Source organism: Aricia agestis, chromosome 15, assembly GCF_905147365.1.
Source record: "Aricia agestis chromosome 15, ilAriAges1.1, whole genome shotgun sequence".
In the NCBI taxonomy this organism is placed as follows: domain Eukaryota; kingdom Metazoa; phylum Arthropoda; class Insecta; order Lepidoptera; family Lycaenidae; genus Aricia; species Aricia agestis.
In genome coordinates this window covers 7,728,558-7,755,666 of record NC_056420.1, presented here as the reverse complement: position 1 = coordinate 7,755,666, position 27,109 = coordinate 7,728,558, and the positions used below count along the sequence as shown (strand labels likewise).

The 27,109-nt window shown below is 36.4% G+C and overlaps 1 protein-coding gene across 1 annotated transcript in view; it reads right to left on the bottom strand.

Annotated features, from left to right (window-relative positions):
- Positions 1-2,022: 2,022 nt before the first annotated feature.
- The window catches only part of LOC121734302 (limbic system-associated membrane protein-like), a 66,414-nt gene continuing 41,327 nt past the window's right edge, over positions 2,023-27,109 (bottom strand). Inside the window, exons 3-6 of the mRNA XM_042124828.1 lie at positions 8,920-9,130; positions 3,737-3,836; positions 3,105-3,262; positions 2,023-2,397 (exon numbers count right to left, since the gene is read on the bottom strand). Of these exons, the coding sequence (XP_041980762.1) occupies positions 2,186-2,397; positions 3,105-3,262; positions 3,737-3,836; positions 8,920-9,130 (681 nt within the window). The 3' untranslated portion in view covers positions 2,023-2,185. The remainder of the gene's footprint in view (positions 2,398-3,104; positions 3,263-3,736; positions 3,837-8,919; positions 9,131-27,109) is intronic.

Here is a 27,109-nt window from a genome sequence, read left to right as displayed (position 1 = left end):
CACCACTTATATATATATTAATCGCGTAAAACCTTTTAAAACACTTTAAAAACACGAAAACAATTCGAACGATTAAGCCATAGAGAATTAAAATAAATACATGGTTACCAATGGTTACGTCAAATTTAGTTCTCGGTCCTAATAATGGGGGCGCTGATTCCGCTTTAAATGGCACAAAAAAAAGTGGGTATCATAGATCCAGCGTACTTGTATAATGGCGATCAGTGTTTTTAACTGACTTCAAAAAAAGGAGGTTATCAATTCGACTCTTTCGTATGTAATATTTCCAGACTTGCCCAATTTAATTCTTATCATTCAATTTTAAAGTTGCTTTTTATAAACATACTATTATTACTGTGGCGCGCTGCATCGTCCCAACTTGACTTACAAAGCGTTATTCCATTCCGGCGACGCGACGCACCGCAACGCAGTACACCAACGTGGCCTCTAACACAATCTTGTCTGTAATCCGCTAACAAACGCTTTAACAACTTGTAATCGGCAATATTTTACTGCGACACGACATTTATAGCTTTTTGCCGGCCGTAAGTCTTGACTTACGTCGTTATACTGTTGTCTCAATGTGCAGGGCAGTCTCACAAATTACGTAAGGTTGACTTTGGCGTATGTATCCAGCACTTATGAGTTATGATCACGTAAGAAATTTTTCCAAAATTCTAGATTTTACATCTTGTACTTTTTGATAAAAAAAATCTAAGTAGAATTACATTTACTAAAAAATGTAAGTGTCGTGAAAATTCACAGCATCGTGACGATTGTTTGACGACTGACGTAAGTACCCATATTATGAGTTAAATGTTAGACAGCAGACTGGATCGAAAAAGAAAGGAAGCTATCGTTGAATTGAAATAATAAAATGGAGGTACTGATCGCTCTATCTATGGTATAATAATACGGATAAATAAATTATTCTTTAATACCAAATATCGGTCGTTACAACTTACATGAAGATAAAAATTATTTTAGAAATGATATTACATTTCGTCGGGCTCAAAGAAAGATAAAGAAAGAATATTGATGGGGATATTTTATTCATGTTTGATTGAAGTGAAATGGTGCTTTCACTTGCCGTGTGTCGTGACCTTCCTTAATATTTATTAAATAATTTTTTACTCGTTTATGTTATCCATATTTTGAACCCGGGACTTAGCTATAAAATATAAATTATGCTTAGAAATATTAAAAACAGATTTGACTATTGTCTGTTCCGAAAATATTGAAGCGATTTTGATAAAATTTTTCACAGACGTTTTACCACGTCAAGAAGTACTTGTGTCGATTTACTTGTAGTCTCGGTGACAAATTTCATCAAAATGGACTTAGCAGCTTCGATAGAATATATTCAATGCAAAGAAACTACTTATAATATCAGTGTAGACTGTTTCTTATAGGTAGATAAACAATATTTTAGGACTTAATTATAAACGATTTCTTTATACATATTTATACATATTATAATATAAATATTTTACGAATGATTACGTGATAATAAATATAATATAAATAATATCATTAAACTATATTACTAATTCACAACTCACAAGTTCATGAATTTCATTCATAACTATATTTTTGGACAAGCATGATAAAACAAGTTATATACAAAATAATATTATTATTTATTAAGTATTCTTTATGAGTAATAATTTATTAAAATCGATTTTTAGTTAATTTCTCTTTTTATTGACAATTTGAGTGGTCTTAACCGACAATTTTACTTGCTAGCCAATATATTAATTAGATATTACTAATAGTTTTCGATGATATATTCTTATGTAGCACATTAGGGGAAATATTTTATAATATAACAGCCGAGTCGCCATTTTGAATGTTTAACACTTTGAAATATTTACAAGGAATCGAAACAGGATAATCAAACTTAAAACAATATAAGAACAAAATCATACAGTATTTGTAGAATTAGGTCTATCTTTTAACCAGCTTAAAATTATTAAGTTTCAAAACAATTTCAAATTAAAACTATTTAAAAAGTCAATGTCTATGAAAAAATACGTAATCACGTGTTATTGTCACTTCATTTTAAATCTGACAGCTGTCAAAACATTCAAAATGGCGCCCGGGACTAATCGACTTATAGAAAAACGTTAATTACTCCACTATAATTCGTTCGATCCTAATTACGATTTAATCATAGGTATACGCGTCATCTCGTTATATATTTTAATATGTTTATGTCTAATCTGGGAAGGAATGTCTGGATAGCGTAGAGGGTTTCGGCTAGTACGTTTCTGCTTTGACTGAAGATGATGGTTAGTATGAGAGTCAGGGGCAGCGCGGGGGTGGTTTTGAGAGCGTTGCTCTGCATTGCCGCTGGTCGCTCGCCGCTTACCACATGGACCACGACTGACGCTGAATCTATGGAGAAATGTCTAAGTTACTAAATTGCATGACTTTAAGATTACTTGGTGAAACAGAACGTGGCAATAAGCGCAACAAAATATTCTGGAATATAGCTACCAATAACCAGCTGTCTGATGACTGATATACCAATAGCGTATTCCCGTGCGCGTGCAACCGCTCTATAACAGGTTGATTTTGTATCTTCTTACAGCAATGCAACAGGCCAAAATTAGAAAATATCTGCTGTCAATTGCCTGCCTACATTGATGTCGCAAGACACATTTTTCTTTCAACGTATCAGCCCTCCTCTCACCAAAAAAACCTTAAGGTCCTACACAGCATGCGGTAGGTATGCATTTCATATTTCATCTTTACTTATATTCATATTTCCCTTTCAGCGAGCAATCTTTGAACTGTGCTTACGCTTATATCTTATTAATTAAGCATAGAAGGTGCTTTGTTGTGACTATTTATATGAATGTGAGGTCATAATCACAATAATATCATCACCTGAGGGCCTAGACAAGCTGCAAGCGATTATCGTAAATGCCAACGCCACAAAATGGGATATGACATTAGTATTCGCTAGCGAAGCGATGACTTATGTCAAATCGCATACATTTTGTTAGCGTTTACGATAATCGCTTGCTACTTGTCTACTAGGGCTGGTTCCTATAGTGTTTTCTTTCAAATAACGGAATACAAGATACTCTCGAATTTACCTGAGCTACTTGGCGCGCACGTATAGTTCCCGGAGTCCCGGGGCGAAGCCCGAGCTATCAGCAGGCGGCTGGTGCGGGTTCTCTGCTCAGTCTCAACGCTGATGCCGCCGCGCTGCGCGTAGTTCACCACGTTGGTACCCCGGTACCAGTAGATGAAACTGTTGAAGAAAGCACTGCTCAATAGAATGTAATAAGTGCGCATTTGAATAATTTATCGCAAATTGAATAACGTATAACTAAAAAAAGGTGTAACAAAACTAAGTGATAACTGTACTTCAGAGTGTGTATGTGTCCCTTTACCCTTATATTATATACAGTCATTGTGAAAGTAGCAGCGCTGAACGAGCAAATTTTTTGTGTGATTTATATGGGCAAGCGCCCCAGTGTCATAGTTTTTTCCTTACAAAAGTGAAAAGAGGGCAATTTTAGGGCAATATATAAAAAATCTGAACGCCTGGTACTGTCAAGAGCATGACATACACTTTGAGAGTCTTTGCCTCAAGTGTATGTCTTGTTCTCTCTTGAGAGATCAATATGTATTAAACTTTACTACATTTGATCTCTAGAGAATCAACTGCTACCATGCCCCCCCCTTGTCAACGCCCTTGAGTGTGGTTGAATGATTGACTAACCTGGGTGGGTCCGGCGCATGACGGGCGATGCAGGTTAGGTTGATGTCGGAGCCGGCTCTGACGAACAGCTCCGGACCCGACAAGATCTCCGCCTTTGATACTGTTGACGAAGAATTACAGTTAGAAGTTGTTTGCTATTAAGAAAGAAAATGTAATAATGTACGATACATTAGAAGAGATATGTTCTGTCTTAAGAAGTGACCCGAGTATAGGTTAAGGGAGGAGGAGTTTCGACGGACGAAAAGCGCGACAAAACCATAGACATTTTTATACATTTTAAATAGCGTCACGGTGCAGTAAGGCGCGGCGGTACGGTCGCGTCGCGTCGCTAACACCGACTTGTCTGGCTGGGTTACTAGGCTGGCTGCAAACACACGTTTTTCGAATTCGGAAATCCAAATCAGTAAAAAGTACATTAACTGGCGCACACCTTTCCTTTTTTCCGAACGGATCGAATCTTACGGAATTCCACATTAGGAAATCGCATACGGAAAACGTGTCTATGCGGCCAGCTTTATAGGCGGTGGCACTAATTCGCGTAAGTTGCACGGAGCAATTTCAGCTGAAATAAATTGATTTACAGGTCTTAGGAAAACCGTTTAAATGTTAAAACATTAGACCTATATTATTTGCTATAAATCAGAAGGCCTTAGAGTAAAATATTCAGCGCGCGACGGACGGATAACCCGAGGGATTTGACATGGGTCCTCAAAAACTGATACATTCCCGACGATCCAACATCACTTACTATAATATGCATGAACGGATTTACTCGGTATCAATTTTTCATAGTGGCCGACTTGAAATAAATGTGCTTGTAAAATAAATCAATTTCGAAATTGGAATGTTTAGGAAAATATGCGTGTTATGAATTTGTTTAAGGGTTTGTGTTTAAGGTGATCGTTTTAGATATTATGTTTTAGATCGCTTGTTTTCTATGAGAGGCCGGCCCGGCATAGAAAACAAGAAATGGAACAGCAAGAAATGGAAAGGGCGTAAGCGACAAAATGGTTTTTGTCGTGTCATTTAAAATCCATAAATCTATTTCTTATAAGCTATGGGCAAATTATAGTGTAGGCTTGAGATAGTCTATGTACAAATTTTGAAAGCTTATATCACTCTCCTCTGTTGGCAAAATTAGAATTCCGTGTATAGAGGTCTTTTTGATTAATTATTCTGTATTATAAAAGTTGACCAATCGTGTTATGCTATGGGTAATTCAAAGATAAAGACATGATGAATACTGACAATGAACTTTAATTTCTTAGCTTTAGTCATTGTTGAGAAAAATCGATATCGCTGCAGCCAAATTATCAAGGCGTCATCAAAAGCAATACAATGTTAGCCGCGGCGTCACTTATTTTAAACTTATCTTAAAAACTGTTTAGTTTATCAGTTAAACTATTACTGAGGATACTGTTATCGCAATCTTTAACAACATAACATTCACGATATACAACTTGATGAGTGAAAAATAAGAAACTCGCTGAAGTATAAAACTAAACACAAGTGCACTTGTTTTACTAACAAACTTTACCTATTTTTCTTCAACACGGCAGCTAGTTTAATATTCACCAGCCTGATTAATAATTACCACATAGGCAATTCCACCAAAGTTATTGCATGTTTAAAATTACAAGCGTTTATTAAATTCTGAACTTTGTATACTGTGATATGAATAATATTAGTCAGGTGTTCCAAAGTGCTGCACGCGAGGTTGGAAGATTAAGAAAACTCCAAGTTCTAGCGAAGACAGCTTAGCCTAAGCAGTGGCGTAATTACTAAAGGGTCCCTTGCCCCGGTCACCCAAACTCAGGGGGCCCCTCAATCATTGATTTACAATGTGTATGTTGTAGATGGTATATTTAAATAAGTGGAGTAGATTTAAAATTGAATTTAAATTGCATCAGACGTCACATTTCTTAAAAAGGCTCTGATCTGCGGGCTTCGCTCTCGTAAAACGTCTAGCCAGTATGATCCGGGGTCCTAGTTTACCTAGCTACGCCACTGTCTGAGCAGCTACACTAAACTTTATGAGACCTCGGAACATATTATGCTTGAAATAAGAAAACTTTAATTTGTTTACACGCGCTCAAATATGCAATTTATGACGTAATTAACCCGGTACAAGTTGCCCTGATTGCTTCTAAGTTTTATACTGAGGTTTCGTGCGAGAGTAACTCAAGAAGACTTTTGAAGTGTCTGCTGCGGGTACTGATATTAAGTCTGAGTCTATAATATCATACATATAATACTTTCATACTAATAAATTACAAATTCAAAAGTTTTTACATTACCTCTTTACTTGTAAAGGGTTCTAGTAGGAAACTTTACCTAGAGGGAGTCCTGTGGTAGACAGATCAGGACAACCCTCCGTATACGGCTGAAGGCAACTGCAGGTGGTTTTAGTGAGTAAGAGTCTCACATAACTATATACCTATACTTCAGCTTAACCGAGGCACGTACCCAACACGGGAGACCCATGATGGGTTACCCCTGCTCATAAAAAAAAAAACTTTACGTACTTAGAATCGTTTTTGTCACGAAAAAACGCACGGTCTTTGCGACAACTGCATTTCTGAGTATAGTAACTTCTAGTAGGAAAAAATTATGACAATATTATGAAGTTTGCTCTGTTCGCAATCCTTCCATTAAAAGGTACAATAAGACCTAAGAATTGCTTTTGTTAAAGCGTACTAAATTACTATAATTGAGATCATAGATTTAAATCGTAAGGTTCTATCTTTTTATCCACGCATAGGATTATCTGACCAAAGCCAAGAATTAAAGTATAAAACAGTATAAAACGTTTTTTGTACGGCATGAATAAAATATGGCCACTCTCAGAGACGCCTGTTTCGTGATAAGTGGTGAAAAACTTTTAAAATTTTACCGCTAAATTGTTTCATTGTTTTTGTTGTTTGGTTTTTACTTTTTGTACGCGTCCCTGTTTTAATAATGATTGTGGCTTTGTTTGATTTTTCCGGCACGTTCTGTCAGGATTGTTTGTTATGGCAATGCCGTGTCAGATTTTACTTAAAATTTTGAGATATGAATGAATAACTAGATGTTGCCCGCAACTTATTTGTGTTGAAATTTGTTTCGTACCATAACCGATGTAGAGCTTGGCTTGCCTAAGAAATGACGCGGCCATAGAGAAAAATAAACAATATAATATAGGGTAGACGCGCCCCACCACTTCACTAGTTGATATAAATGAAAAATTTTGTACTGTCAATACGAGGGAGGGGCGCGTCATTTTAAGTTAGACAAGCTCTACCAAGAACGCGACGGCAATAGGTAAAGAGTAATAACTATAAAATTATTCCTATAATCCTATTTGATATTATTGATTTCTTATTAGTTATTATGACAAAATTGATAAAACCGTGACTTATTCTATTTCATTCATTAAGTCCCATACGCTCACCGGTGAACGAGACACAATATAATATCTATTGTGTCTCGTTTTCCCACGATCGACGGGTTAATTAATTATATAATTTAATATTTTAATTAATATCACACAGTGTTATCTATATTGTATTACTTTGCGTAATTTAATAGATCATAGCTGCTCCCAATATGCCTTAATGATGAACACAAAGGATCATCCAAGACGTTCATTAGACATAATTGTCGGCACAATACCCCGGTAACGGTAAACGTCAATTGTACCGTAATTAATGATCCAATCAAACATCAAAACGGGGCGAGCAGTTAGCAAAAATAATATGTCCTAAATCTAGTAAGACATATTTTTGACAGTATACCTACTCATACTTCTAAAAAGGTAACAAACGAACGGACTTTCGAATTTCCATTATTACTAGCTGTCCCGGCAAATGTTGTTTTGCAATATAAAGTATTCCACCCACATTATTTTATTGAAGTGGCTAAATAAGTATGGCACCATGGCAACGTCCATCGCTATCCCGTCTCACAAACAATGGTCGCCGTCAGTCACGAGTTGTAATAATTTACTATTATTTATTCAACAAATGTACCTACTTATCAATATAAAAAGTAGATGTTGTCCGATTCTCAACCCTAGCCGATATGCTCGCTAAGATTCACGAAAATCGGTCGAGCCGTTTCAGAAGAGTTCAACCACGCACCCCGTGACACGAGAATTTTATATGTTAGATAGTGCCTACTATCTAACATATAATTATATTATTTTATATGTTAGATAGTAGGCCTCATTAGCGTTCGAAATAAATTACTACATTATATTTTCTTATTCAACAAGATAAACTAATAGATCAGATCCACATCTTAGAAAATTGCCTTCCAAGAAAACCTCATGTTTTCAGACTTCTCAGAAACAAATACGTTCCTTCAAAGACAATCCAATGTTTGTAGCCAGAGATTTGTTATTGCAGCTTAGCTTTGATGTACCGCCAAACACCTACGTTATTGTAAGCTACGGCTGAAAGCTGCTTTGAGCTTAATTTATAGAACCACCCCGAAGCGTACCAGTCGAGCTTTGCTTCTTAAATCACCAGCACCTAAGGGATAACTTTGCCTCCATTATCATAAACTATATCCATAAAGCAGCTATTAAGCCATCTTAGCTTACATCTTATTTGGCCTTGTTGCAGCTATAATCCTAATGGGACAATAGAAGCTTATTAAGCCCTGTAGACCGATCGAATCCGCGGTTGGACTGACCGCAGGCCGATCTGACTTTTCAATGCATTCCTGGGTGTGTACGAGTCCCAGACTTTACGTTGTTGTCACATCACACATTGTACGATGCCAAGACCCGCTACTGTATCAATATACGAGCTTTTTAGAGCCCTTGCGAATGTTTGACAAAAATATCTCCGTCTCCCGGCCATTTTCATTCTGATATTATTGGCTGAAACTTTACTGTACTGAGAAACATTGACATTTTGTGGAGAAGACGTATACTGTATTCTGCGTATGCGGTATGCTACGGTCAGAATTCAGATAGTGTACGACAATGAAATGTGGAATCTTCTGTGCTGGGTAATTAGCCCTGAAATTCTAACCTTTTTGGGTGGCTTCCATGTACGGGGAAATGGCTAGTTCCAGTCAGAGTGACCGCAGGCACCTCACCGGACTCGTTTTGTGCATTCCCGTATGCGTGATCACTGATCAGTTTGACCAGTATCCGAATCACATACTAGGTATTACGTAGCCATTATCCAACTCACCTACTACAGTAAGCCAGAAAGACTGGCTGATCTTAGGCTCGGTGGACACCTGACACTCGTAGCCGCCGGAGTCGCGCGGCTGCGCGTGCGCAACCCGCAGCGTCCATTCGTCCGAGCCGTCAGTGTGTAGCGCCGCGAATCGCGCGTCGCTGCTGTATGTGTGCACACCCACTGTCAGGATGTGGAGGTCCCGTTTCCGGATCCAGGATACCTGTAACAAGGATTAGAATAATTTCAATAATTTGTTTTATATTTTATAATTATTTCGTATATCGCGTTGGAACCGTACATTTTTTTTTTATGAAATAAGGGGGCAAACGAGCAAACGGGTCACCTGATGGAAAGCAACTTCCGTCGCCCATGGACACTCGCAGCATCAGAAGAGCTGCAGGTGCGTTGCCGACCTTTGAAGAGGGAATAGGGTAATAGGGGAGGGTAGGGATGGGAAGGGAAGGGAATAGGGGAGGGTAGGAAAGGGAATAGGGTAGGGGATTGGGCCTCCGCTAAACTCACTCACTCGGCGAAACACAGCGCAAGCGCTGTTTCACGCCGGTTTTCTGTGAGAACGTGGTATTTCTCCGGTCGAGCCGGCCCATTCGTGCCGAAGCATGGCTCTCCCACGTATTTTTTCGGAATAAAAGTATCCTATGTCGTTTCCCGGGACTCAAAGTATCTCCATACCAAATTAAAGCCAAATCGGTTCAGCGGTTTGGGCGTGAAGAGGTAACAAACAGACAGACACACAGATGTTATGTGCAAAATGATTAATAATTATGCAGTTTGCACCTTTTCTGGTGTACAATAGTTTTATTAAAAAAAACAAACGGCCAAGTCTACCACTTACAATTAGTACAACCTCCTAATTCTGCAAGTAAATATTTTGTATTTCACAAATCTAGTTAGTGTTAACGGTTCAGAAGTTTGTAATTACGTAGACCTATGTCAACATCACCTGTTATCTGTTTGTTCGTGAATCAAGTTAATAAGAACACTGTTTTATATTTACAGTTTGCGAGGCATAATATCTTATATATTTAAACGAGCAATTCTTGTATTTATTATATAATTGGAATCTCAGAATCGGCTCCAACGATTTTCATGAAATTTAGTATATAGGGGGTTTCGGGGGCGATAAATCGATCTAGCTAGGAATCATTTTTAGAAAATGTCATTTTATTCGTGTTTTGTCGAATACCGAGCAAAGCTCGGTCCAATAGCTAGTTTTATTTAAATACGTACTATTATAATCAAAGTAAAAGACGTGTGTATAACTTTTATCCTTTTATGCTTAAAACACTGATCGAGATGTTTTGTTTGCTCCGGTTTTTGGCCTGAAAATATTTTTCGTTTTAAACACTATGACGTAATATTTTAATGGTTTTTATTTTAGTACGATAAGTTTACTGTTGTGTAATGGGTAGTTAAAAGTATATTACTATTCCAGAAGTACGTACTTTTTTGAATATTTTTATAAAAATACAAATATTTACCTCACTGTACAGTGTTTTGGCTTACAATATTTAACTACACCACCTCTTACTTTTGACTTATCTTTAAGATAAACACGGTCGTTAAAAAAAGGTAGGCGGTTAGGGTAAGCCCGTAACACTCATTTTCCAATAAAAAAGGGTCCAAAATATAAAATATTACACGCGCTCACGGTATAAGCGATTGATAAAAATAACCAATAACACAGAATAACGTAATAGATTTCATCGTAAAACGTTTATCCATTGTGGAAGCGCTTTACGTATTGCGTAGGTAATATTAATGCGCGAAGCTAAAAATAAAAAATAAAATACGTTTATTTCAGGTAAAATATAACCCATAGAAAAATTCTTAAACTAGCAGGAAATAAATGTTATTAATTTAAATATTTCCCACCCTCTGGTGCACCGGATACATGCACGTGTGCATGGACCCAGTGCTTCAGGAGGGGGCTGTTAATTTTATTGGCACACCGCACATGATTTTGATTGAACAATAGGCATGACGACTATTTTTTTTTCTTGTTGGTAAAGGACCACTCAAAAATAGAAAAATTAATGACTCTCATAGCTTAAAAACCCTCCAAGATATCAAAATTCAAAACTAACATAAAATAGACCTTCCCAAATCGCTCCATACAAAATGACAAAACTATGACGTTTTTGTTCGATAGCTAATAAAGCTATGTTAAATTATTGCGTTTATGAAAGTTGTTTTATAAGAAAAACTAGCTGTTGCCCGCGACTTCGTCCGCGTGGACTTTAGTTTATAGCGCGCGGTGTCAACAAAATTTGTGTCAAATTTAAAAACTTTTTAAAACCCTGGTAAGTGGTACCCCTCTTAGGGCCGCGTTACACCGGAATGGCAGCGCTGAAAGTGCTCGCCTTGCCGCTGCCATTCCGGTGTAGCGCGGCCCTTAATTAATCAAAATACCCAAAAACAGCTGTGCAATGTGCACATAATCTATACTAATATTATAAATGCGAAAGTATCTTTGTCTGTCTGTCTGTCTGTCAGTCTCGCTTTCACGCCAAACGCCAAAAGTATCTCTGTCTGTCTGTCTGTCTGTCAGTCTCGCTTTCACGCCAAACGCCAAAACTACCGAACCGATGGTAATGAAATTTTGTATACAGATAGTCTAAAGCCTGAGAAAGGACATAGGCTACTTTTTTTACTGGAAAAAAGGGTTGTAAGGGGGTGAAAATGCGTAAATTTGTTCAAATTAAGTTAGTTCCAACAATTCATAATAGATGGCGCCGTGCGTCTTCTACATCGCGCTGACGCTTGCTCAAAAGTCTTCCTATAAGACGTGGTATCATCTTACATTTAAGTTTCGATTTTTTTCGATTGTTATATCTATTCTACGGTATTAAATAACTCAGTACTTTATCTGTGCAGTGACGTAACCTTAAATCTATCAATGATAAATAGTTTATGGGTAAAGTTGTGTAATCGGAGGGCTAAATAAGCTTTAAAATTTGGCATAAAATATAAAGTTTAATATAAAAAAATGAAATACTTATTGTGTGCACACTGCACAGCTGTATTGATTTAAGGGGTACCAGGGTTTTTTTATAAAAGCTTTTGACACCAATTTTGTTGACATCGCGCGCTATAAAGTACTATAAACTGAAGTCCACGCGGACGAAGTCGCGGGCAACAGCTAGTACATAAAATATGTTTAAGATTTTTGAAATTTTATTTTAATACACATCCAAGACCCAGGAACATTGAAAACTTTTTGTTCCGCCTGCGGGACTCGAACCCAGGACCCCCGGGATGAGCGCTGGCCACGCGCAATGCGAATTCATTTTCATCGATATTTTCATGGAAATAAGATATTTTCCCACATCAAAATGTAGCCTATGTCCTTTCTCAGACTCTAGAATAACTGTGTACAAAATTTCATTGCAATCGGTTCAGTAGTTTTGGCGTGAAAGCAAGACAGACAGACAGACAGACAGACAGAGATACTTTCGCATTTATAATATTAGTATGGATAGTATGGATTAGAAATGCAGTAGGAGTTCTATAAGATAAGATAGATTGATTATTATTATACCAAGTGATTATATTATTAAACATAATATTCTAACGTATTAAAAACTATAAACAAAAACATACTAACAACTAATAAGTATGATTAGTTCTATGGTACTATAAAGTAAAAAATAAAACGCCATCTGTTGAATCGTATTAGAACTAAAATGTTCATTGCGTCGATATATTTCTGGATTTTTTATAATATTATAAATAAAATATGTTTAAGATTTTTGAAATTTTATTTTAATACACATCCAAGACCCAGGAACATTGAAAACTTTTTGTTCCGCCTGCGGGACTCGAACCCAGGACCCCCGGGATGAGCGCTGGCCACGCGCAATGCGAATTCATTTTCATCGATATTTTCATGGAAATAAGATATTTTCCCACATCAAAATGTAGCCTATGTCCTTTCTCAGACTCTAGAATAACTGTGTACAAAATTTCATTGCAATTGGTTCAGTAGTTTTGGCGTGAAAGCAAGACAGACAGACAGACAGACAGACAGAGATACTTTCGCATTTATAATATTAGTATGGATTAGTATGGATAAACATAATATTCTAACGTATTAAAAACTATAAACAAAAACATACTAACTAATAAGTATGATTAGTTCTATGTTACAATAAAGTAAAAAAATAAAACGCCATCTGTTGAATCGTATTAGAACTAAAATGTTCATTGCGTCGATATATTTCTGGATTTTTTATAATATTATACATAAAATATGTTTAAGATTTTTGAAATTTTATTTTAATACACATCCAAGACCCAGGAACATTGAAAACTTTTTGTTCCGCCTGCGGGACTCGAACCCAGGACCCCCGGGATGAGCGCTGGCCACGCGCAATGCGAATTCATTTTCATCGATATTTTCATGGAAATAAGATATTTTCCCACATCAAAATGTAGCCTATGTCCTTTCTCAGACTCTAGAATAACTGTGTACAAAATTTCATTGCAATCGGTTCAGTAGTTTTGGCGTGAAAGCAAGACAGACAGACAGACAGACAGACAGACAGACAGAGATACTTTCGCATTTATAATATTAGTATGGATTGTTATAAATTACATAACTTGTCGAATGGAAATACACAACTTAAGAAATTTTTGAAGAATACAAAAATACAGATAATATATTATTATGGGGCTTGTGTCAAATTAAAAAAAAATACATAAGCCCCATATATAATTATATTATCTGTGAAACTCTTATTAAATTGAAGTTTAATCATTAATGTCTCTGAGTGCGGCAGTTAAACTAAAAACACGTTGTTAGTACGTGAAAGGTCTTAATAGCACAACAAATAGACTATCATTCTTGAACTATTTTGCTCTTTACACTGAAGTTCGTTGCAATTCACGGAGACTGTAATAGCTGGGGTAATAGTGTCTGTGGCAAGTGTCACAGAACATTGCTGACAGAACAATTAATTAACTTGACACAAAATAACTTAAACTTTATCTTAAGAAGCGCTTACACGGGCAATAATTGCTCGGCGATACGAATGTCTGGTCTGGTCTGATCTGGAGCAATTAGTGTAGCAAGGAGCAATTTATTTCATATCCCTCAATGTCATATCGCTCAAATATTCGATCTCCACATCACTCATTATTGTATTGCGCAATATTGCTGCTTGTTGCCGCAAATTGCTTGATGTAGTCGTGACGTCAAAGTTGACGAGAATTGACTGGAGTTGAGCAATTTTAGTTGCCCGTATAAGCGACCCATTAGTACACGTTGCTCACAATATTTTGTTTATCTCGCGAAAGACTTTAGAAATCGGGAATATTACGCAAAGTTCGAAGCAGAGCGAACTCTAGCATCTACAATAAATAAACCGATCAAAATCCGACATGTTGCACACGCCATATCAAAATATTGACAGAAATGTTGTCAAATGTCCAACGCGTCCTTTTTGTTTACTGTTTAATATGCTGGTGCTACCGTTCGAATAATAAAAACTAAGGAATCGTAACTCCCATACTATTACCGTTTTAAATTTGGTTCCTTTTGATCTGTCATGTAACGTCAGCCTAGTACTGCTCAAGGTCACCTAATATCCTAAGATCCGACCGTAAAATTCTGCATGAATCGTATTGCAAATGTATTGAAATGTGTACCTAAGGTACACTTTTTTGACAAGTATTTTGGAGCATGTTTTTTGACGGAGTTACTTTTCCTTAGTTTTTATTATTCGTATGTGCTACCTCAAGCGTGAAAACATTGCAGTAATAATAGGTTGGGGAAAAAGTCTTTTCGCATTATAGTATGTATGAACTTGTCATAAAATCTCTTGGGCTATACCAATTGTATCTGGCTGATTTTGGTATCATTAAAAAGTTTTAATTTTACAGAAGACAATTATTCCAAATTCAAATTAAGTAAATGTGAGATATTCATTTGTTTTTATTATTGTTAAAATGAGTGATTCTAATGAAGAAATACGATACATTTTAAAATTTTATTATAAAAAAGGTAAAAATGCAACACAAGCCGCGAAAAAATATTTGATGTTTACCTAATGCGGTATCTGTGAGAGTAGCGCAAATCCGGAAATTTTGATATCAAAGATGCACGTCGCTCTGGTCGCTCTGTTACGGACAAAGCTGTTGCCATTTTTGAAAAAGTTGAGCAAGATCAGGATATTAGTAGTTACGATGTAGCTGAAGAACTGGGGATTGACCACAATATGGTTTTGACGCATTTGAAAAAAGCTGGGTACACAAAAAGCTCAATATTTGGGTGCCTCATGAGCTCACTGAAAGAAACCTAATAAACCATGTACTCAACAAGGTGACGCTGTGTGGTGGGATTGGAAGGGCATTATCCATTATGACCTGTTACCGCCAGGCAGGACCATCGATTCTGAACTGTACTGCGAACAACTGATGAGATTAAAGCAAGAAGTTGAGAGAAAGCGGCCGGAATTAATCAACAGAATCGAATAACTCAATTATTGTTTGAAGAGGATCGTTTTATAAAATTCGGCCAAGTGCGAGTTGGACTTGCGCACAAAGGGTTCCGACTTCCGTACCATTATAGAGCAAAAATAGGCAAAAATTGTGATTTTGCATGGGAGCCCCTTAATGATTTAGTTTTTTTTTAATTTTATTATTAATTATAATTATAAAAAGTATAAATACAGCTGAGTATTTTGTGAAAGTTTCAAGTACCTATACGGTGTACCTGTTGCCATTATTGATATCGAGCAAAAAAAGCAAAAAATCACGTTTGTTATATGGGAATATAACATATTTTCCCTTAAAATATTTTCATTTTGTTTTTAGCTACGAATAATAAAAACTTTTATTATTCGTAGGTTTTTAGTATAATATATTTTGTTGTTAAAGCGGGAACAGAAAATACACAATCTGCGAAAAGTCTAGCTAAAGCAGTTTTTGAGATTATTTGGGTACGGCACCCTAAAAATGAATATATTGAAATATAAAATAATGCCTCGTGTAAAAACTTAGTAGCTATTACTTAGCTCAGTATGAATAGGTATGTTGAAGAAAATAATATGATCTATATGATACTGTATAAGTTTAAACCAATGTAAATTCTAAGACTGACCAGAAGATTTTCAAGAGTCAAGTTTGAAAAGTCTTTCGATCACTTTTATTTTCACTATTATAAATTTTGATTAATATTTGGATGTGTGGTATAAAAATATTAACAACCTGCAGCTCTTGTGTCTTAAGTCCTGTCAATTGTCTTTGCATGACAATTGACAGGACTTAAGACTTAAAGTTACTTAAAATCTTGAAAAACTGTTTTTGTTATAGTTTTATTCCTCAAACCAATATTTATCAGCCATGTACAATAATTCTGTAGTGAAATATCTACCAACAAATGTTGGAAAAATATTCTGGTAAAACCTAAGATAACCAGACCAAAGTACGGGTTTTTACAGTAACATATTATAAGTAGAGGATGCTTCATGTTACGTGTTAATATATATAAACAGTATATCATACTTTATACACTTTTACTTTATATTCAATATTTTAAATTATATTATACATTATAATTTATGCGATAGTGTGTCTGTCTGTTACCTCGTCAGGTCCAAACCACTGAACCGATTTTGCTGAAAGGTATGGAGATACTTTTAGTCCCGGGAAAGGACATAGGATACTTTTTATCCCGGGAAAATCTACTGTTCCCGCGTGATAAACGAATTTTGGCGCAACGGAGTTGCGGGCGTCATCTTGTATAATATAATTTGCCCTCTGAAATTATATTTTGGCACAAGCACAGTTTTAAGCCGGGGTGGTTTTAAAAAGCGTATCTACTAAGAAACGCGATTTTGTAGAGATCTACAAAATCGCGTTTCTTAGTAGTTGGAGGCTGCGAAGCTGTAAATGCTCTGAGACTATATCCATACTAATACATAGTACCTATAAATGCAAAATTTAGTCTGTCTGTCTACCTATGCCGCTTGATTTAGATAAAGTTTGATAAGGATTCTTTGGACTGCTAAAAGGACGTAACATAGATAGTTTTTATCAAATGTACGTTTCTACGGGTTTGGCGCAATAAAATTGGTAAAAAATAAAAATTAAACATTCAAAGAGAGACTGTTGAGATCCGAACTAACTAGGAGTTATCCTCAATAGTTCAGGAATTCCCCGGAACGTGGAACACCAACTTTTTATTCCCGACACGCGTACATTTTGTTTGTGTTTCAATTCCAAGAAGCCCCTGAGGCCAGTTCAATTTGTTAACAAGCTATTGGATTATTGGCCGTTTGCTTTTCCTTCAGACAATACTGCTAACGATGTTTAAAAAGGCCAAGTGTAAACAGTAATTATTGTTGATTTGCAATTAATAGGAAAATCTGTGTACTTTAATCTGCGAATAATCTGTACCAATTTAATAATATGCTGGAATATTGTGCAACAATAATATGAATTGTTTGTAACCAACTGAGATGAAGATGTCAAAGCTATTAATATTATGAGAAAAATAGCGATTGCATAATTCGCATTCCATATTTAATCGTAGATTTTCAACTTCTGTCGTACCTTTATACGAGGCGAGTTGAAAGTCAAGCGACTGAACATGGAACAAACAAAAAAGTAATTTCGTATTTTCGACAAAATTCCATCTTTTGAGATCAGATTAAACGACAGGGAAGATGTTGAAAAGCAATATAATTACAAAGGTGTTTGCCCAAAGGTTTCATATCTCATTTTCAAAGCACCCGTTTATGCAGCAGAGCGGGTAACCATAAAAATCTGTTATCCGTCCCGTCTGTCTGTCCGTGACAGCCTTACTTCTTCATTGTTCGGTCTTTTGTCAACGACTTTTATAGACGCACAAAGAGTTGTATCACTTAGATGAATTGAAAACGATAAATAAAATTCCCATTTTCCCTTTTTAGTTTGGAAAATGTCAATAATGTGTTATGGAAATGACAGGACTCTTATCATCAATAGAGGGTTCGAAAGAACCGTCTAATCAATCCTTACTTCTATTTCCTTGAGAAATATTGCCATGAGGGTTGATTTTATTAAAGGAACATAACATTAAGGTGTAGAAAACTCAATTATGGATATTTTGGGAATGTATCTACTGCCTATAATTATAAAGACTCTTTAAAGGCAAAGAGATACTAATACAGAAAAAATATAACACCTATATAAAAGTAGATAATTATTATTTGGAGCCAACGACATTTTTTTTTATCTAAGCAGATTTATTTGAGCAGTAGATGCTCAAAACATCCGTTTATTTACTAATCTTATAATATTATAATATTGTTTTCGCAAAACAAAGTTCTACTTTCAAAATCAGTATATCAGTATATAATATTTTGATGTACCAGTTTTAGAGCCACATTTGTAGCTGACAGATAACTTGATTATATTCTCTTTGGCTGTGTATTTTGGCCAAGCAGACCTCCGATTTTATTTTCTCATTCCATTTCATCACCTCGCAATAAAATGTTTATGGGACTTCCCTTGCATTATATCGAACCTTAAAAAACGTGCCTATAAATAATGTAATGGAATGCATTCAACAATAAAAAAATTTTGAGTATTGAAAATACTGATTGAGGTTCAGAAGAACGCGTACGCGTATAAACACCGCAGTTATTGTACTTTCACGCTATAATATTTTATGTCCTTCCCCATGGCCTAATATATCTCTTTGCAAAATGCTATCAAAATTGGCCCAGTTATAAATCCTATTCGAAGCAAACAAACAAACTTCTCCTCTACAATTAATTACAGTATTTTTAGGAAAAAAATCCAAAAACTCTAGTAAAAAAACAGTCTAGTCAATTTTGATATTTCGTCTTAATTAAACGTTTAATTCCTTACTCGCTAGATTCATTATGAAGGTAAAAGGGGAGACTAGGGAATAGTAATTCCACTGAGCGACTATTGCGGGCCTGACCAGGCTACACTCTCCCCTGGAGGATACTTGTGCTCAGTGAATGGTATATGAACTATGAGCATTTAGCACAATTGCTTCATTCAGTGCGTTAAGTAGCAGTATTATGACGTCACATTCCTTAGTCGCCTAAATGTTTATTTATTTGAGAAGCATTTGCATGGACAGTTTACAATAATACAGAAGAGAACATCGTGGTAGCACAAGCTCAGTTTCGGGCTTTTTAACAGTATTATTCGTGAACTTGTTTGATTCGTGTTTGTTATCTTGTATTAATATTACTAGCTATTTGACCGAGCTTTGATCGGTATTCGATAAAACACGAATAAAATGGCATTTTCTAAAAATGATTCCTAGCTAGATCGATTTATCGCCCCCGAAGCCCCCTATATACTAAATTTCATGAAAATCATTGGAGCCGATTCCGAGATTCCAATTATATATAATATACAAAAATTGCTCGTTTAAAGATATAAGATAAATAAATTAGTTACTTACCTGCAATACTGAAATCATTTAAATATAAAAGTTTTGGGCAATCACCTTCTTAATAATAATTTATAGAGAAACGAAGACTGTTTATCACTTTACACTAGATGATGGTTGTAGCTCTGTAAAGATTTTTCAACCTTTCAGCTGTAATACTAAAACGTAATCGTCACAAATGCTCAGTTTTAGAGCACACTTCAGTTATTGAAATCAAGACTGGTCCTTTGTCCCAGATTTCGCAGGAAAAATTCTAAAACCTCGGAAAAATGCTCTATAAAAATTCTATGTAAAGCCAAAGATTGTTCCCGAAGCGTGCCTATTTTATATGAATGCACGTTGCAACGAATTTGCATAGTAGTTTTATCTCGCGCTCTGTCGTAGCGTTACTAACGCTGGCTTCAAAAGACTTTTTTGGTATTCCCAAATACTTTGTCGTAGGGACTTTGCCGCTTTTATGGAGTGAAAGCGCAAAATATATTTTAATATCTACAAATATATTCCTGCCACTGAATCGTCTTGATTCTATGAAAAGGTTGTAGTCCTACTGCAATACAGCATTTTCGGTGACAGACTTTTTTGATATTCCCAAATACTTTGTCGTAGGGACTTACACCGCTTTTATGCTGTGAAAGTTCAAATATTTTAATATTCTACATAAATATTCTTGCAGCTGTATCGTCTTTTCTTGATTCTATAAAAAGGTATAGTCCTACTGCAATACAGTATTTTTGGTAAAAAAAAAAATCAAGTATTGCCATATCTACTCTTAATATGATACCCACTCAAATTAGCATCACTTTACTCAAAAGCTCCAGTCGCGGGTGGACATAAAAAAACAATTCGGTAAATAAGCCCGGGGGAAATCTACCTCAGAAGGTATTGTGTAGGGATGATTTTTCAAGCGGATTCTTGACATATTCAATAATTTATGCGATCCTTGTCACTTAGAGAGTAAATAACCACCTTTTTGCAGAGCATGATATATTATGTGATGATCCACATCTGAGAAATTATTTTTTGCATATTTTCGCCCACTTTACGTTGGAAAAAACACGTTCAAAACTAGTTTCAGAGAGGTTCTACGACAATCCTTAGATTGTATTTCATATTGTATAATATATGTGGGTTAAACAGTTTTTTTTTACAAAATAATCTTATAAAAAAAAAAAAAAAATAGTAATAAAAATAATGATAGTATGTTTCATGTTCAAGCTACACTATTCATGTAAAATTGTTACGATGCCAATGGTAATTTATATGATCTGGAGGTACCTACTGCCCTTAGACGCTATATTAAAGTTGAAATTGTCCAAATTATCATTCACTACGTTGAGTACTAGAAAGGTTTTTCCTCTTTTGAAAAGAAAAATAGAGGATATTTCTCTAGCTAACCCATTATGTCCCTGCTGTGTGCGCTCGTCATTCGCTAAAGTAAATCAATCCACTGTTCAGCTCTGAAGCAGAAATTCCAAGCACACAAAGAACCGAAGGTAACTTCAACAAAGGAAGCCAAACGCTCTTAAATCGTACAAAATCCTGACGTATCTACGACTATAAATATAGCATCAGGTTCGGTGCAAACGAGCGACCTACAATAGCAACAGCAAGCGGTCGCTTCTAAGTGTTACACAATTCATCAAACTCATAAATTATCTTTGTAGCATTGTAAGAATTTAGTTTCGTTTGAACATATTTCTAAAATTGCTATTAGTAGCTGTCAAAACAGCAATAATTAGCACAATTTCTAAGCTAAATTTAGTGGTCGCCTGACAGCATTGAAGTCGCCGGTTTGCGTCAACCCGTCTGTGGGCCTTATCTGATGTAGAGCACCGCAGTGCCAGTGGAAACAATTATCTTGATCACTGAAAATAAATCGCGTATGACGATTTATGGCCCAGCCAAAATTAGCCCGCCTTTTGTGCTTAATTGTGACCACGAGCGACCACTATTTGTTAAAAGTGGTCGAGGGTTTAGTGGTCACAGGTTAACCTTCACTTGGCGGCCATACGTTTAACCACTCGGTGAGCCACAGTTGACAGTTCATATTATAATGTTTTTGTTCTAATTGAATAATTATTATTTTGAAAAACATTTGCCCTTGCGTTTGCCATTATTATAACAAATTAATATTATATGTCAATGCTAGTGATTTACGCGGGAACCGTAAACTATAAATTTACTCTAACAGGATTTAAAGTATTTTAAAATATCAGGTTTTATTTCTGGTGTAACGTTATAGTTGAAAAGATAACAAGCATAGAGGCAGACTGACATTCGCATTTAATATAATACAAATATGAATTATAATAATTCTAAATACTGCACTTGACAGAAGATGCTTATGTTGTTCATTATTATTAAAAAAAACTATTTTAACACATTAAAAGGTATCAACATCCATTAAAATATATACAAAATGATAGACACGTCGTCTGTGCGTCAGAAGCGAAGAGTCGCTTCACCGTGACTTCAGTTTTTTATTCCCGTTTCATGCCATTTTGCCAACAGAACAGTGCCGTCGAAGCAGAATGTACGCGTTGTTTATTACGCAAATATTCAACGTTTTTCCAATAGAGCACCAATCTTTTTCAGTTTTTAAAATAACAGTATTTTAACGAATTGTAACTAAAAAACTCCAATATTTTTACAAATGGCCTGGCTTTACTTCTTGACAAAGAACGTTTTAGTTCGATAGCTATATCTTCTTTTTATCGATTTCAAGCAGGTAAATTGTTCTCTGAATACTTGGCATTTAATAACTTATTTGAATTATTATAATATGTATATAACACAGATCAAGACTGATGAACAACATGAATGAATGTCACTATACATATAATATAATGCTGCTGCTAGGACAGCTTTCTCGCACCAAAACTCGTTTATGTCGTGGAGAACCCCGTACATTTTTCCGGAAAAGTTCATAACGGTGCGTCCACATTTGTATCATTTGCGCGATCACTCTCCGATCAGATCTCCGTCGCGTTTCAATGAAGCGTGTCAAAATGATACGCGTATCATGCTACGCCCCAATCGCTATTAACCGCGTATCTGATACGTGTCGTATCAAATACACACACGATCGACAGAATGATCTAATAGGCGTCCACACTATGATACGCATACTTGATACGGCGCGATGATCGTGACGGAGATCTGATCGGAGATCTGTACGGAGATCTGATCGCGCAAATGATACAAATGTGGACGCACCTTTAGACAGTTTCTATCCCAGATTCAAATGTCCTTTCTTGGTACTCACAGTATCTGGATACTCGATATTTTTATAAAAAATCGTTAAGCATGAAGACATAACAGTCGGACAGATAAACTTTCGCATTTATAATATTAGTATGGATTAACAGAGTGGGCACTGGGCAGCGCGCGTGCAGTTTCTTATAGGATATGTTATAACATGGCTCACATTTGTCATAAACACAACAGTATTGAGCGGGAGAAATCGCCAAATATTTTTACAAAATAAAAGTAAACAAATCGCCACGGCTTCGGTTGGCTTTGTTCCAAATGTACTATTCCGCGGGGCTCGACCCAATTCGCCATACTTTAGGGGCGGTTCATGAATTACGTGAGTCTTTTGATGATTTTAATACTATCTCCTAGATCCGTTATCGCAATATTCTCATCATATCCCTCCTAATCCCACGAGATTTTTTTTGTAATTTTATATTCAGTATTAAAATTCAATATAATATTATGTAAGATACAAAATTACTTTTATATGAAACTAGTAATAATTATAACCACATGTGTATTGTGCATTGCACAATAAAAATCTTAATCAGCCTTGAGTATTTGGTACAACTCAATTTTCTCACATTTCGATGTAATTTGTTTGCTATAAATCGTAATTTTTAAATAACGAGATTAAGTGAGAATCAGCTAAACACTCTACCGCACAAAAAAATGCCTTACGTAATTCATGGACGGCCCCTCATTCCGGCCAGCCCCGGCGAATGTTCATGCGACATTTCCTACAGCACTCACATAGAATCAAATCCCCACAAACTATAACGAGCGGCCGATACTTTCGATAAATCGGCTAAGAGAATTTTCCGTCTCATTTCCCTCATTATTTACGAGTTGAACTTTTCATATATGAAGACGTAAGCGATGAAGTGGATAACTAACATTTCATAACATAAGGGCAATCATTCATTTTTTCTCTCATAGTTTGAACAAACCTTGTTGGTTGACAGGTAACCTATTGTTACGGATACGGACACACAGTGCCATCTAGCGTCAAATCAGCGAAACTTATCGAGGGAACACAAACAAAATAAAACCCCTACTCGATACTAGATAGCGTTAGGTTTTAGAAGTATTCCACACTTGTTTACGCGAATTGGGTACATTCTAGAAAGGAATGTTCTCGTACAGTCTAGGACTTGCCTCGTTCCATATAAATAGCCGCAGGAAGACGAGTCGGGATTCAGTTCATTTCGAACGATCTACAAGGCGACTTCGGAGTGAAAACAAGTGATCAACATTGAGTGCACCAGTGAAACCTACGAATTGGCTACGACCTAGGACAGTGATAGTGCTTAGTGTTTAGACCTAGTGCTTAGTGTTTGGACCTAGTGCTTAGTGTTGGACTTAGTGCTAGTGAATAAAGTCTTCAAGAGAGTCAGCAGGTCTTTTTCTCCAAATCCTTCAAACCCTACGCAGTGAAATGCTGTGTCGCATTCGACGCAGGGGATGGGGACTCCCGCTGCGGATATGTGGGGCTCGCCGCGGCGAAGATGGTGAGTGCCGCGGCCCTACCCACTAAAACACTGCGATGTTCCTGTCTCCTACAGCTGGCGGATGCACGGGTCCCGACGAGCATTTCTCCGTAGTTCCGTCAGCGCAGCGCCTACTTGGTCTTAAATCCTTCAAACCCTAGCACGCATCACTATCTATTTCATCATCTAGCTGATATCTGGCTTTACATAAAATCACATTTTTATGGTTTTCCAGGTCCTTAGCCACAAGAAAAAAAAACGAACTTTCAAAATTGTTAGTTATCCACTTTATCGACTTACGTATTCATATTGTTTTTACATAACCTGAAACTTAGTCCAATCCGCTAATGGGAATAATTTCGTTTGGAATTATTGAAATATGGGAAAGATAGCGCGCTTTGAGATAAGAGTTTTTCGATGAGCAATCTTAAAATGATAGGGCGATAAGGAAAGCGAGTGCGAACAATACAAGTACGGACGATGCGATTTGATAAAGTCCACTTTTGTAGCGATTTATTTTGGTTCAAAAAGAAGATGATCCCCGAGGAAGCCTGTCCGAGATTTCTTTTAATAGATCGAGATAAAACATAAAAGAAACAGTCAAAACGGAGAACTAAAAAGCTAAAACTTAAAGGCGATTCCGATGAAAGGATTAATTTTGTAAGAAAAGGTTTTCCCCGCATACTCCCAGAAGGAAAACCAATAAGTCGCTAATATTTTCCTTAGTCTAAGAGATTTAAATTATGTTTTGGAGTATACCTTATAGTGAAATCTGAGTGAAATGGTTTACCAAATTGTATCAGGTATAATATTTAGTTGTGAATAGTTTTTTTGGGAATTGATATGATTCATATTTAATTTGAGATTTTTTTTTAATATCAGAGAAGATTCTGGACTTTAATTTAGTGAAAAGTTTGACAGACAATGCAGTATGCAGTAGGAGGAGTACAATCTAGTATATCTAGTATAAGGGTTAACAAACCAACACATTTGTATAAAATAAGGTTTATTATATACCTTATGTAAATCCCCAACTCTATCAACTCTATTTTTATTCGTGAAAGCGAAAAAAGGAATTTATTACACCCTATTTATCAGGGGCGGCCATTCGACGAAACGGATATTCGATCTCAGACGGAATATACGTTGCAATGTATGCGTTCATACCGGCATGTGTTTTATGTCGTCATGTTGACAAATAGTCTTCGCCTTCGCACAGTTTTACCACTATAGATAGAGCTAACCAGTAGGCCGACTTCAAACAAAGTGACGAATCGACACTGGTATCGCTGCAGCTGTCCGCAGCATGCTATGAATGGCTGAGCAACGCATCGGCAAGGTGCGCGCCCGCTGATATGACATACTACGTCAAACGTATAAACAAGAACTCTTCTAAAGGTAATTGCACATAACGGCACGCACGCGCCGAAGGCGCCGCATTTTAGAATTATTCGTTGTATGAAATGATGTGAAACCCGGCACATTCGTTTGCACCGTGTGCGATGCGTTCGACGCGTATGGCGCGTACGGTTCTGACAAAAATAGGTGCGATCAGCTCATGACATATGTGGGAGAGCCATACTTCGGTACGAATGGGCCGGCTCGACCGGAGAAATATCACGTTCTCACAGAAAACCGGCGTGAAACAGCGCTTGCGCTGTGTTTCGCCGAGTGATTGAGTTTGCTGGAGGTCCAATCCCCTACCCTATTCCCTTCCCTACCCTCCCCTATTCCCTTCCCTTCCCTTCCCATCCCTACCCTGCCCTATTACCCTATTCCCTCTTAAAAGGCCGGCAACGCACCTGCAGCTGTTCTGATGCTGCGAGTTTCCATGGGCGACGGAAGTTGCTTTCCATCAGGTGACCCGTTTGCTCGTTTACCCCCTTATTTCATTAAAAAAAAAAACCTACGTCAAACCTATAAATTTCGGGTACACTTCGTCATCCTACTGGTTCGTTCTGTCTGTTGTGGTTTTACGGTGTGTCTGAAAGTTATGACGTTGTTTGCGCGACTCGTCGTAGAATTATTTCATTTATTCTATTATACAGAATTATTTGTGTTTCGTGAGTTCCCTTTTCTGGTTTCATTGTTATTTTAGTACTGTTGGTTCGTCGGAATTTATAGGTAGTTAGCACAGTTATAGGTATACTATTGTTATCCACCTTAGTCTGTATTAGATAGCCCCAAATGGCCGTTCGCAAGCATTTTTTTATTTTAGATAACTTAATACGACCTCTGTGGCTCAGTTGGTGGGCTGTTGGTAGCTCAAGCCGGGGGTCGCGGGTTCGAATCCCGCCGACGGAACAAAAAGTTTTCAAAGTTCCTAGGTCATGGATGTGTATAATAAATATTATGTGTATCTTATTATAATAAAAAACTTAAATATATGTATAGTATAAAAGTATTAAATATATTTCCGTTGTCTGGTACCCGTAACACAAGTCCTTCAGGTAACCACAGGGCCAGACTGTCGTGGTGTGAAACGTGAAGCGTCCATAGATTTACTTAAAAAAAAGGCTGTAGAAAAGTGCAGTGTACCGTCATACCGTATCTCTGAGTTGCTTTTTTCATACATTTTCATAAATCTCAAAATTTCTTAATTCAGCCCAATACAGTCCTTAGGCTAGAGCCTAAAATTGACATAATATAATTTTATAAAAAAATATGCTTATCGAAAAACCACAAACGGACGTGAATTAATTTAAAATACTATAACATACATAAACATAATAATTTCCGGGGCTATGAAATGTATGGAGTAATTCGTTTCTGCAATTGACAGCTCCTTCCTCATATAAAAGTCACATATTTATTACTACATATATGTATATGAGTTCTCGACGAGAGATATTACATTTTTGCGTGAAGTATTTACAAGAACAAATAAGTATTTGGATTTCGATATATTTTTGATGAAAAAATCTGAAGTTAAAATATTTTTATTAACATGTTACGTAGCTTCCTTCTTTATTGTAAGCTGATATTATTTTAAGCCTTCGCGGTCTAGTAGTTTACACAT